Here is a 13,743-nt window from a genome sequence, read left to right as displayed (position 1 = left end):
ACTGCCCAGTGGCTTCAGTGCTGGAGTTCCTCCAAGATCGGTTTTCTGCAGGGCTTACCCCGTCCACACTCAAGGTGTACGTGGCTGCCATTGCGGCTTTCCACACTCCTATGGGTGATGGGCCTCTGGGTAGGCACCAGTTGGTTGTACAATTCCTCCGTGGGGCTCGGAGGATGAGGCCTGGCAGAGTTCCAACCTGGGACCTGGCAGTGGTTCTCGAAGGCTTGGCTGAGGCCCCCTTCGAGCCATTGGAGTCAGCTGAACCAAAGAACCTGACCCTTAAGGTGGCTTTTCTCCTCGCCATTACCTCTCTCAGGAGAGTGGGAGATCTCCAGGCCTTGGCGGTAACGCCAACCTGCCTGGAGTTTGCCCCGGGAGGAGTAAAGGCCATCTTACACCCTAGGCCGGGCTACGTGCCTAAGGTGCCATCAAGGGTGGTCAGGTCATTGGTTCTGCAGGCATTCCATCCTCCGCCTCACGTAACGGTGGAAGAGGGGAGGCTTCACCTACTCTGCCCGGTTAGGGCTCTTAGAGCTTATTTGGCGAAGTCTGCACAGTGGAGGAGATCGCAACAACTGTTGGTGTGTTTTGGCTCACCTAAGAAGGGATTGCCTGCGTCTACTCAGACAATCAGTAATTGGATTGTCCAGGCAATTACCATGGCCTACCAGGTGCGCAGTTTGCCTTCACCTGTGGCCGTGAGGGCTCATTCCACCAGAGGCATGTGGCCCTTCTTTCTGGGGTCCCCTTGCAGGATATCTGCGAGGCGGCCGGTTGGGCTACCCCACACACATTTATCACGTTCTATAGCCTGGATCTCTCTACAACGCCTGGTGCTAGGGTGCTCCAGTCCTAGCTGTGCCCGGTCTCCGGCTTCACACTAGGGCAGGCGCTACCCTCGGTGTGGCCTAGTTGGGACTCGTTCCCCAAAATGTCGTCTCGATGCAGTGCGAGTTCCCTCGAAAGGGAACTGCTCGGGTTATGTATATAACCCTTGTTCCCTGAGAAGGGGAACGAGCACTGCATCCCGACGCCACACCTCGGCGCGCCTGGAGCGCATGCTTCAGAGCAATTACTGCCGACATTACATTTAAGCTCCCCTTTTATACTTCTGGGTATGCCGTCACAGTTACGTCATCACGCACGCCAATCGGATTGGCCTAGTTGTCATTCTGACTTCAGATTTGCTAGTGCTAAGGGAGTATCCCCAAAGTGTCGTCTCGATGCAGTGCTCGTTCCCCTTCTCAGGGAACAAGTGTTATATACATAACCCGAGCAGTTTTAGTTGTTGGTGATGATGCCATGTAAATAAAATTATATTATCACTTACTTGGTGTTTGTTCTTTTGGAGTAGATGCTGGAGCACTTGGTATTGCTGTACTGTTGGCTGTGTTTGGGATCAGGGTTGAACTGCTTGTAACATCTACAAAATCAAAAAGAGGTAATGAATATCTTGTATGTTTTAAGATCTATAAAATCAAATTCAAACAGACATTGGAAGTAATTAATATTATCTGGCTGAACAATAAGTGAACATGGTATGTGCTAAACATCTCTAAAGGGCTGTGATTGTTGGTGATGATGCTATTTAAATAAAATGATATGATCACTTACTTTTTGTTTCTACTGTTGGAGTAGATGCTGGAGCACTTGTTATTGTTGTACGGTCAGCTGTGTTTGGGATCAGGGTTGAACGGCTTGTAACATCTACAAAATCAAAAAGAGGTAACGAATATCTTCTGGCAACTACTGAACAAACATTAAACATGGTATGTGCTAAACACACTTCTGAAGATTTTAGTTTGTTGGTGACTTACCATGTAATTAAAATTATATGACCACTTACTTTTTGTTTCTACGGTTGGAGTAGATACTGGAGCACTTGTTATTGTTGAACTGTCATTTGTGTTTGGGATCAGGGTTGAAAGGCTTGTAACATCTACAAAATCAAAAAGAGGTAATGAATATATTCTGGCAACTATTGAACAAACATTAAACATGGTATGTGCTAAAGACATCTCTGAAGATTTTAGTTTGTTGGTGACTTACCATGTAATTAAAATTATATGACCACTTACTTTTTGTTTCTACTGTTGGAGTAGATACTGGAGCTTTTGTTATTGTTGTACGGTCAGCTGTGCTTGGGATCAGGGTTGAATGGCTTGTAACATCTACAAAACCAAAAAGAGGTAATGAATTTCTCCTGGCAATTTCTACTGAACAATAAGTACGCATGGTAAGTGATAAATGCATCTCTGAAGGTTTTAGTTGTTGGTGATGATGCCATGTAAATAAAATTATATTATCACTTACTTGGTGTTTGTTCTTTTGGAGTAGATGCTGGAGCACTTGGTATTGCTGTACTGTTGGCTGTGTTTGGGATCAGGGTTGAATGGCTTGTAACATCTACAAAATCAAAAAGAGGTAATGAACATCTTGTATGTTTTAAGATCTATAAAATCAAATTCAAACAGACATTGGAAGTAATTAATATTATCTGGCTGAACAATAAGTGAACATGGTATGTGCTAAACATCTCTAAAGGGCTGTGATTGTTGGTGATGATGCTATTTAAATACAATTATATGATCACTTACTTGTTGTTTCTACTGTTGGAGTAGATGCTGGAGCACTTGTTATTGTTGTACTGTTGGCTGTGTTTGGGATCAGGGTTGAACGGCTTGTAACATCTACAAAATCAAAAAGAGGTAACGAATATCTTCTGGCAACTACTGAACAAACATTAAACATGGTATGTGCTAAACACATCTCTGAAGATTTTAGTTTGTTGGTGACTTACCATGTAATTCAAATTATATGACCACTTACTTTTTGTTTCTACTGTTGGAGTAGATACTGGATTACTTGTTATTGTTGTACTGTTGGCTGTGTTTGGGATCAGGGTTGAAAGCCTTGTAACATCTACAAAATCAAAAAGAGGTAATGAACATCTTGTATGTTTTAAGATCTATAAAATCAAATTCAAACAGACATTGGAAGTAATTAATATTATCTGGCTGAACAATAAGTGAACATGGTATGTGCTAAACATCTCTAAAGGGCTGTGATTGTTGGTGATGATGCTATTTAAATACAATTATATGATCACTTACTTGTTGTTTCTACGGTTGGAGTAGATACTGGAGCACTTGTTATTGTTGAACTGTCATTTGTGTTTGGGATCAGGGTTGAAAGGCTTGTAACATCTACAAAATCAAAAAGAGGTAATGAATATCTTCTGGCAACTATTGAACAAACATTAAACATGGTATGTGCTAAAGACATCTCTGAAGATTTTAGTTTGTTGGTGACTTACCATGTAATTAAAATTATATGACCACTTACTTTTTGTTTCTACTGTTGGAGTAGATACTGGAGCTTTTGTTATTGTTGTACGGTCAGCTGTGCTTGGGATCAGGGTTGAATGGCTTGTAACATCTACAAAACCAAAAAGAGGTAAAGAATTTCTCCTGGCAATTTCTACTGAACAATAAGTACGCATGGTAAGTGATAAATGCATCTCTGAAGGTTTTAGTTGTTGGTGATGATGCCATGTAAATAAAATTATATTATCACTTACTTGGTGTTTGTTCTTTTGGAGTAGATGCTGGAGCACTTGGTATTGCTGTACTGTTGGCTGTGTTTGGGATCAGGGTTGAACTGTTTGTAACATCTACAAAATCAAAAAGAGGTAATGAATATCTTGTATGTTTTAAGATCTATAAAATCAAATTCAAACAGACATTGGAAGTAATTAATATTATCTGGCTGAACAATAAGTGAACATGGTATGTGCTAAACATCTCTAAAGGGCTGTGATTGTTGGTGATTATGCTATTTAAATACAATTATATGATCACTTACTTGTTGTTTCTACTGTTGGAGTAGATACTGGAGCACTTGTTATTGTTGTACTGTTGGCTGTGTTTGGGATCAGGGTTGAACGGCTTGTAACATCTACAAAATCAAAAAGAGGTAACGAATATCTTCTGGCAACTACTGAACAAACATTAAACATGGTATGTGCTAAACACATCTCTGAAGATTTTAGTTTGTTGGTGACTTACCATGTAATTCAAATTATATGACCACTTACTTTTTGTTTCTACTGTTGGAGTAGATACTGGATTACTTGTTATTGTTGTACTGTTGGCTGTGTTTGGGATCAGGGTTGAAAGCCTTGTAACATCTACAAAATCAAAAAGGGGTAATGAATATCTTCTGGCAACTACTGTACAATAAGTAAACATGGTATGTGCTAAACACATCTCTGAAGATTTTAGTTGTTGGTCACGTACCATGTAATTAAAATTATATGACCACTTACTTTTTGTTTCTACTGTTGGAGTAGATACTGGAGCAATTGTTATTGTTGAACTGTCATTTGTGTTTGGGATCAGGGTTGAATGGCTTGTAACATCTACAAAACCAAAAAGAGGTAATGAATTTCTCCTGGCAATTTCTACTGAACAATAAGTACGCATGGTAAGTGATAAATGCATCTCTGAAGGTTTTAGTTGTTGGTGATGATGCCATGTAAATAAAAATTATATTATCACTTACTTGGTGTTTGTTCTTTTGGAGTAGATGCTGGAGCACTTGGTATTGCTGTACTGTTGGCTGTGTTTGGGATCAGGGTTGAATGGCTTGTAACATCTACAAAATCAAAAAGAGGTAATGAATATCTTGTATGTTTTAAGATCTATAAAATCAAATTCAAACAGAAATTGGAAGTAATTCATATTATCTGGCTGAACAATTAGTGAACATGGTATGTGCTAAACATCTCTAAAGGGCTGTGATTGTTGGGGATGATGCTATTTAAATAAAATTATATGATCACTTACTTGTTGTTTCTACTGTTGGAGTAGATGCTGGAGCACTTGTTATTGTTGTACGGTCAGCAGTGTTTGGGATCAGGGTTGAACGGTTTGTAACATCTACTAAATCAAAAGGGGTAATGAATATCTTCTGGCAACTATTGAACAAACATTAAACATGGTATGTGCTAAACACATCTCTGAAGATTTTAGTTTGTTGGTGACTTACCATGTAATTCAAATTATATGACCACTTACTTTTTGTTTCTACTGTTGGAGTAGATGCTGGAGCACTTGTTATTGTTGAACTGTCATTTGTGTTTGGGATCAGGGTTGAATGGCTTGTAACATCTACAAAAACAAAAAGAGGCAATGAATTTCTCCTGGCAATTTCTACTGAACAATAAGTACGCATGGTAAGTGATAAATGCATCTCTGAAGGTTTTAGTTGTTGGTGATGATGCCATGTAAATAAAATTATATTATCACTTACTTTTTGTTTCTACTGTTGGAGTAGATACTGGAGCACTTGTTATTGTTGTACGGTCAGCAGTGTTTGGGATCAGGGTTGAACGGCTTGTAACATCTACTAAATCAAAAGAGGTAATGAATATCTTCTGGCAACTATTGAACAAACATTAAACATGGTATGTGCTAAACACATCTCTGAAGATTTTAGTTGTTGGTGATGATGCCATGTAAATAAAACTATATGATCACTTACTTGTTGTTTCTACTGTTGGAGTAGATACTGGAGCACTTGTTATTGTTGAACTGTCATTTGTGTTTGGGATCAGGGTTGAATGGTTTGTAACATCTACAAAATCAAAAAGAGGTAATGAATATCTTCTGGCAATTTCTACTGAACAATAAGTACGCATGGTAAGTGATAAATGCATCTCTGAAGGTTTTAGTTGTTGGTGATGATGCCATGTAAATAAAATGATATGATCACTTACTTGGTGTTTGTTCTTTTGGAGTAGATACTGGAGCACTTGTTATTGTTGTACTGTCAGCTGTGTTTGGGATCAGGGTTGAAAGGCTTGTAATATCTACAAAATCAAAAAGAGGTAATGAATAGCTTGTATGTTTTAAGATCTATAAAATCAAATTCAAACAGACATTGGAAGTAATTCATATTATCTGGCTGAACAATACGTAAACATGGTATGTGCTAAACATCTCTTAAGGGCTGTGGTTGTTGGTGATAATGCTATTTAAATAAAATGATATGATCACTTACTTGTTGTTTCTACTGTTGGAGTAGATGCTGGAGCACTTGTTATTGTTGAACTGTCATTTGTGTTTGGGATCAGGGTTGAAAGGCTTGTAACATCTACAAAATCAGAAATCAAATTCCAACCGGAATAAGAAGTTATTCATATTGTCTGGAAACTACTAAACAATACATATGTCAAAGTTATGTTTCATTGTGTTTTTCCCCCTGTTTCCCTGTGATCCATTTTCCCAGTGTGTCTGATTAGTAATTTACTTCACTTGTCATCTCATTAGTTAATTCGTTAGTCCATGTGTATTTTTACCCTGTGTTCTCCCTCTTTCTCTGTTCATTCTCGTTTGTGTTGGTGGTTGTTCCTGATTCTCCTGAGCTTTTTTTAAATTAAATTCTGTTATTTATGACTCCTTCATTCCTGTGATTCTTACACTGCAGCCAACCCTGACAGCGTTAACATGGCAAGTGCTAAAGTGCTAACATCTCTAAAGGTTTTAGTTGTTGGTGAATATATCATGTAAATAGAATCGGATAATCACTTGTCGTTTCTGCTACTGGAGTGGATGATGGAGGACTTGTCATTTTTGTTACTTCATGAGTTTTGTTTGGGATCGGCGTTGTAAGGGTGGTAACATTTGGACTGATTAATCAGATTCAGTTTATTTTAACTGTAATTTATTTATTAAATACACCAATGTCTAAGAACGATATCTAAAGTTGTAATAGAAAAAGTTGATAATAGAGTGTTTAAGTTCTGATGAGAACTTTACATTTAAATATAATGTGAAGTTTTTATATTTCATGTACTAGCAGACCATTTTCAATTCTTTAGAAATATCAGTTGTCTGAGAAACACAATTTGAAAATGAATGTGACAACTAGGAAATAAAGTAACCATTGTGAGAATTGACACATTTGCTGCTAAGCTCACTACAAAAAGTAATACCTGTATTTGTTGCTGTTGTCACTGATGGTGTAGATGTAGATACACTTGTGTTTGGGATTGTGGTTGAAGTTATGGGACAGCCTATGATAAGTAAAGACATACATTAATCTGATTACATTACCTTTATTCACGAGAAATGTACACACTGCTTTCTATCAAAATAAATACAAGTAATTATTAATAATAAAGGCTGATTTAGTGTTCCACTCAACAGAGAAAAATATAACCAAGAAAAGAAAGACACGCCTTCTGATGGGAACCAGGTGAAAAAATACCAGATGGCTTTCATGTAATTGAAACTAAAAAAAAAAATGTCACATTAATTGTCAGTTTCGACTTGTAATATGGAGAGGCTTAAGGGTGTGACAAAAATAATCGACTGGTCAAAAACTGCATGTGCCTCTACGTTCACACTAATTGTCAGTATGGATTTTTTTTAACAGACTTTCAGTCACGCTTTAGATTAGGATCCATTTCTCACTCTGAACTATTAACTATGACTTTTGCCTCAATAAACTCATAATTACTGCTTATCAACAGTTAGTAAGGTAGTTTTTAAATGTAGGTATTATGTAGGAATTGTGCAGGATTAAGGAATATAGAATATGGTCATTCAGAATAAGGCATAAATATGTGCTTAATAAATAATAATAAACAGACAATATCCTAGTGATATGCATACTAATAAGCAACTATTTAAAAGTGAGAATTTGAACCCAAACTAAAGTGTTACAAGCCTTTCTTTAGTTTTGCTTGAATTTTAGAGACACTGAAAATTAAACAAATAATTAAGATTTTGGAGCACAAATGTAGAAATAACTCACTTATGTGGAAAAGCTTTATTTTGTTTATACTTCTTTTACCTGTAGTGATGTTTGCACTGGATATTTTCATGCCTTTCTTGACACACATTGGGAATTTCTGCCCACGAATCAACGCCCTCAAGCGCTCTATCACCGCTTCTCCTGAAGCAATGATTTTTATGTCAATGGTGTATTTGAACATCTTTAGTGGAGCTGCAAACATTACGAAAGACGGAAAAAAAATCAAGCTGTCAAAAACTGCTTCAGACTTTACGATCATGCCTATTGTCAACTTGGATTTGAAATAAAGAGAGACTCCTTACCAGGTGGTGGCCGGCAGAAAACCCCATCAGTTGGAAGAGAAGCAAAGCATCCACACGTACCATTTTGACTGTGGCCACAAACGCCATGTCCAGAGCATTGTTCAGAGGGCCAAGCATATTGATTCTCACACTTGCATTCGGTTTTGCTCAAATTTGAGCGACACACTGAAAATGTAATAATACAATTTTTAGAGGACACACATAAAACATTTTTTTTTCTGGTGAATGTGGACAGAACAGCATTACTCCGCTTCTAGTTCTCTTACCTGTAGTGATGTTTGCACTGGAGATTTTCATGCCTTTCTTGACGCACATTGGGAATTTCTGTCCACGAATCAACGCCCTCAAGCGCTTTATCACAGTTTCTCCTGAAGCATTGATTTTTATGTCAATGGTGTATTTGAACATCTTTAGTGGAGCTGCAAACATTAAGAAAGACAAAAAAAAATCAAGCTGTCAAAAACTGCTTCAGACTTTACGATTATGCCTATTGTCAACTTGGATTTGAAATAAAGAGAGACTCCTTACCAGGTGGTGGCCGGCAGAAAACCCCATCAGTTGGAAGAGAAGCAAAGCATCCACACGTACCATTTTGACTGTGGCCACAAACGCCATGTCCAGAGCATTGTTCAGAGGGCCAAGCGTATTGATTCTCACACTTGCATTCGGTTTTGCTCGAATTTGAGCTACACACTGAAAATTACACAAATAATTACAATTTCGGAGGAAACACATGGCAATAATGTTTCTGATGAATGAACACAACAGCAATACGCCGCTTATACTTCTCTTACCTGTAGTGATGTTTGCACTGGAGATTTTCATGCCTTTCTTGACACACAAAGGGAATTTCTGTCCATGAATCAACGCCCTCAAGCGCTTTATCACAGTTTCTCTTGAAGCATTGATTTTTATGTCAATGGTGTATTTGAACGTCTTTAGTGGAGCTGCAAAAATAAGGTAAAAACAAAAATAATCGAGCAGTCAAAACCTGCATCAGATTTCACGATCACCCAAAATGTCAAATTGGATTTGAAATAAAGAGAGACTCCTTACCAGGTGGTGGCCGGCAAAACACTCCATCAGTTGGAAGAGAAGCAAAGCATCCACACGTACCATTTTGACTGTGGCCACAAACGCCATGTCCAGAGCATTGTTCAGAGGGCCAAGCGTATTGATTCTCACACTTGCATTCGGTTTTCTTCGAATTTGAACGACACACTGAAAATTAAACAAATAATATATATATTTTAAAGGGAACACAAATAGAAATAATTCATCAGAATCAGATTAATGTGGTCAGAGCAGTTTTATTCAGCTTCTACTTCTCTTACCTGTAGTGATGTTTGCACTGGAGATTTTCATGCCTTTCTTGACACACATTGGGAATTTCTGTCCACGAATCAACGCCCTCAAGCGCTTTATCACAGTTTCTCTTGAAGCATTGATTTTTATGTCAATGGTGTATTTGAACATCTTTAGTGGAGCTGCAAACAATAAGAAAGACAAAAAAAATCAAGCTGTCAAAAACTGCTTCAGATTTCAGGATCATGCCTATTGTCAACTTGGATTTGAAATAAAGAGAGACTCCTTACCAGGTGGTGGCCGGCAGAAAACCCCATCAGTTGGAAGAGAAGCAAAGCATCCACACGTACCATTTTGACTGTGGCCACAAACGCCATGTCCAGAGCATTGTTCAGAGGGCCAAGCATATTGATTCTCACACTTGCATTCGGTTTTGCTCGAATTTGAGTGACACACTGAAAATTAAATAATTACAATTTTAGAGGACATACAAAAAAAGGTTTCTGGTGAATGTGGACAGAACAAGTATTATTCCGCTTATACTTCTCTTACCTGTAGTGATGTTTGCACTGGAGATTTTCATGCCTTTCTTGACACACATTGGGAATTTCTGCCCATGAATCAATGCCCTCAAGCGATTTATCACAGTTTCTCTTGAAGCATTGATTTTTATGTCAATGGTGTATTTGAACGTCTTTAGCGGAGCTGCAAAAATGAGGTAAAAACAAAAATAATCGAGCAGTCAAAACCTGCATCAGATTTCACGATCACCCCAAATGTCAGCTTGGATTTGAAAAAAAGAGAGACTCCTTACCAGGTGGTGGCCGGCAAAACACTCCATCAGTTGGAAGAGAAGCAAAGCATCCACACGTACCATTTTGACTGTGGCCACAAACGCCATGTCCAGAGCATTGTTCAGAGGGCCAAGCATATTGATTCTCACACTTGCATTCGGTTTTGCTCAAATTTGAGCGACACACTGAAAATGTAATAATACAATTTTTAGAGGACACATAAAACATTTTTTTTTCTGGTGAATGTGGACAGAACAGCATTTCTCCGCTTCTAGTTCTCTTACCTGTAGTGATGTTTGCACTGGAGATTTTCATGCCTTTCTTGACGCACATGGGGAATTTCTGTCCACGAATCAACGCCCTCAAGCGCTTTATCACAGTTTCTTTTGAAGCATTGATTTTTATGTCAATGGTGTATTTGAACATCTTTAGTGGAGCTGCAAACATTAAGAAAGACAAAAAAAAATCAAGCTGTCAAAAACTGCTTCAGACTTTACGATTATGCCTATTGTCAACTTGGATTTGAAATAAAGAGAGACTCCTTACCAGGTGGTGGCCGGCAGAAAACCCCATCAGTTGGAAGAGAAGCAAAGCTTCCACATGTACCATCTTGACTGTGGCCACAAACGCCATGTTTAGAGCATTGTTCAGAGGGCCAAGCGTATTGATTCTCACACTTGCATTCGGTTTTCTTCGAATTTGAACGACACACTGAAAATTAAACAAACATTTTTTTTTTAAAGGGAACACAAATAGAAATAATTGATCAGAATCAGATTAATGTGGTCAGAGCGGTATTACTCAGCTTATACTTCTCTTACCTGTAGTGATGTTTGCACTGGAGATTTTCATGCCTTTCTTGACGCACATGGGGAATTTCTGTCCACGAATCAACGCCCTCAAGCGCTTTATCACAGTTTCTCTTGAAGCATTGATTTTTATGTCAATGGTGTATTTGAACATCTTTAGTGGAGCTGCAAACATTAAGAAAGACAAAAAAAAATCAAGCTGTCAAAAACTGCTTCAGACTTTACGATTATGCCTATTGTCAACTTGGATTTGAAATAAAGAGAGACTCCTTACCAGGTGGTGGCCGGCAAAACACTCCATCAGTTGGAAGAGAAGCAAAGCATCCACACGTACCATTTTGACTGTGGCCACAAACGCCATGTTTAGAGCATTGTTCAGAGGGCCAAGCGTATTGATTCTCACACTTGCATTCGGTTTTGCTCAAATTTGAGCGACACACTGAAAATGTAATAATACAATTTTTAGAGGACACATAAAACATTTTTTTTTCTGGTGAATGTGGACAGAACAGCATTTCTCCGCTTCTAGTTCTCTTACCTGTAGTGATGTTTGCACTGGAGATTTTCATGCCTTTCTTGACGCACATTGGGAATTTCTGTCCACGAATCAACGCCCTCAAGCGCTTTATCACAGTCTCTCTTGAAGCATTGATTTTTATGTCAATGGTGTATTTGAACATCTTTAGTGGAGCTGCAAACATTAAGAAAGACAAAAAAAATCAAGCTGTCAAAAACTGCTTCAGATTTCACGATCATGCCTATTGTCAACTTGGATTTGAAATAAAGAGAGACTCTTTACCAGGTGGTGGCCGGCAAAACACTCCATCAGTTGGAAGAGAAGCAAAGCATCCACACGTACCATTTTGACTGTGGCCACAAACGCCATGTCCAGAGCATTGTTCAGAGGGCCAAGCGTATTGATTCTCACACTTGCATTCGGTTTTCTTCGAATTTGAACGACACACTGAAAATTAAACAAAAAATATATATATTTTAAAGGGAACACAAATAGAAATAATTCATCAGAATCAGATTAATGTGGTCAGAGCAGTATTATTCCGCTTATACTTCTCTTACCTGTAGTGATGTTTGCACTGGAGATTTTCATGCCTTTCTTGACACACATTGGGAATTTCTGCCCATGAATCAATGCCCTCAAGCGATTTATCACAGTTTCTCTTGAAGCATTGATTTTTATGTCAATGGTGTATTTGAACGTCTTTAGCGGAGCTGCAAAAATGAGGTAAAAACAAAAATAATCGAGCAGTCAAAACCTGCATCAGATTTCACGATCACCCCAAATGTCAGCTTGGATTTGAAATAAAGAGAGACTCCTTACCAGATGGTGGCCGGCAAAACACTCCATCAGTTGGAAGAGAAGCAAAGCATCCACACGTACCATTTTGACTGTGGCCACAAACGCCATGTCCAGAGCATTGTTCAGAGGGCCAAGCATATTGATTCTCACACTTGCATTCGGTTTTGCTCAAATTTGAGCGACACACTGAAAATGTAATAATACAATTTTTTTTTAAAGGGAACACAAATAGAAATAATTGATCAGAATCAGATTAATGTGGTCAGAGCGGTATTACTCAGCTTATACTTCTCTTACCTGTAGTGATGTTTGCACTAGAGATTTTCATGCCTTTCTTGACACACATGGGGAATTTCTGTCCACGAATCAACGCCCTCAAGCGCTTTATCACAGTTTCTCTTGAAGCATTGATTTTTATGTCAATGGTGTATTTGAACATCTTTAGTGGAGCTGCAAACATTAAGAAAGACAAAAAAAATCAAGCTGTCAAAAACTGCTTCAGATTTCACGATCATGCCTATTGTCAACTTGGATTTGAAAAAAAGAGAGACTCCTTACCAGGTGGTGACCGGCAGAAAACCCCATCAGTTGGAAGAGAAGCAAAGCTTCCACATGTACCATTTTGACTGTGGCCACAAACGCCATGTTTAGAGCATTGTTCAGAGGGCCAAGCGTATTGATTCTCACACTTGCATTCGGTTTTGCTCAAATTTGAGCGACACACTGAAAATGTAATAATACAATTTTTAGAGGACACATAAAAAAAAAAATTTTCTGGTGAATGTGGACAGAACAGCATTTCTCCGCTTCTAGTTCTCTTACCTGTAGTGATGTTTGCACTGGAGATTTTCATGCCTTTCTTGACGCACATTGGGAATTTCTGTCCACGAATCAACGCCCTCAAGCGCTTTATCACAGTCTCTCTTGAAGCATTGATTTTTATGTCAATGGTGTATTTGAACATCTTTAGTGGAGCTGCAAACATTAAGAAAGACAAAAAAAAATCAAGCTGTCAAAAACTGCTTCAGACTTTACGATTATGCCTATTGTCAACTTGGATTTGAAAAAAAGAGAGACTCCTTACCAGGTGGTGACCGGCAAAACACTCCATCAGTTGGAAGAGAACCATCGCATCCACACGTACCATTTTGACTGTGGCCACAAACGCCATGTCCAGAGCATTGTTCAGAGGGCCAAGCATATTGATTCTCACACTTGCATTCGGTTTTCTTCGAATTTGAACGACACACTGAAAATTAAACAAAATTTTTTTTTAAAGGGAACACAAATAGAAATAATTGATCAGAATCAGATTAATGTGGTCAGAGCAGTATTATTCAGCTTATACTTCTCTTACCTGTAGTGATGTTTGCACTGGAGATTTTCATGCCTTT

The 13,743-nt window shown here is 38.4% G+C and overlaps 1 protein-coding gene across 1 annotated transcript in view; it reads right to left on the bottom strand.

The window, feature by feature from the left end:
* The window catches only part of LOC307132659 (uncharacterized protein), a 29,839-nt gene extending 18,690 nt beyond the window's left edge, over positions 1-11,149 (bottom strand). Inside the window, exons 1-17 of the mRNA XM_079827122.1 lie at positions 11,044-11,149; positions 10,769-10,933; positions 10,507-10,659; positions 10,243-10,407; positions 9,981-10,133; positions 9,719-9,883; positions 9,458-9,610; positions 9,180-9,344; positions 8,918-9,070; positions 8,652-8,816; positions 8,390-8,542; positions 8,124-8,288; positions 7,861-8,013; positions 6,998-7,078; positions 6,064-6,156; positions 1,615-1,707; positions 1,331-1,423 (exon numbers count right to left, since the gene is read on the bottom strand). Of these exons, the coding sequence (XP_079683248.1) occupies positions 1,331-1,423; positions 1,615-1,707; positions 6,064-6,156; positions 6,998-7,078; positions 7,861-8,013; positions 8,124-8,288; positions 8,390-8,542; positions 8,652-8,816; positions 8,918-9,070; positions 9,180-9,344; positions 9,458-9,610; positions 9,719-9,883; positions 9,981-10,133; positions 10,243-10,407; positions 10,507-10,659; positions 10,769-10,933; positions 11,044-11,092 (2,317 nt within the window). The 5' untranslated portion in view covers positions 11,093-11,149. The remainder of the gene's footprint in view (positions 1-1,330; positions 1,424-1,614; positions 1,708-6,063; positions 6,157-6,997; positions 7,079-7,860; positions 8,014-8,123; positions 8,289-8,389; positions 8,543-8,651; positions 8,817-8,917; positions 9,071-9,179; positions 9,345-9,457; positions 9,611-9,718; positions 9,884-9,980; positions 10,134-10,242; positions 10,408-10,506; positions 10,660-10,768; positions 10,934-11,043) is intronic.
* Between the last annotated feature and the right edge of the window lie 2,594 nt (positions 11,150-13,743).

Source organism: Gobio gobio (genome assembly GCF_949357685.1).
Source record: "Gobio gobio genome assembly, chromosome: 10".
NCBI lineage: Eukaryota > Metazoa > Chordata > Actinopteri > Cypriniformes > Gobionidae > Gobio > Gobio gobio.
Note: the sequence above shows the minus strand (reverse complement) of the source record. Positions and strands in the feature narration are given on the sequence as shown.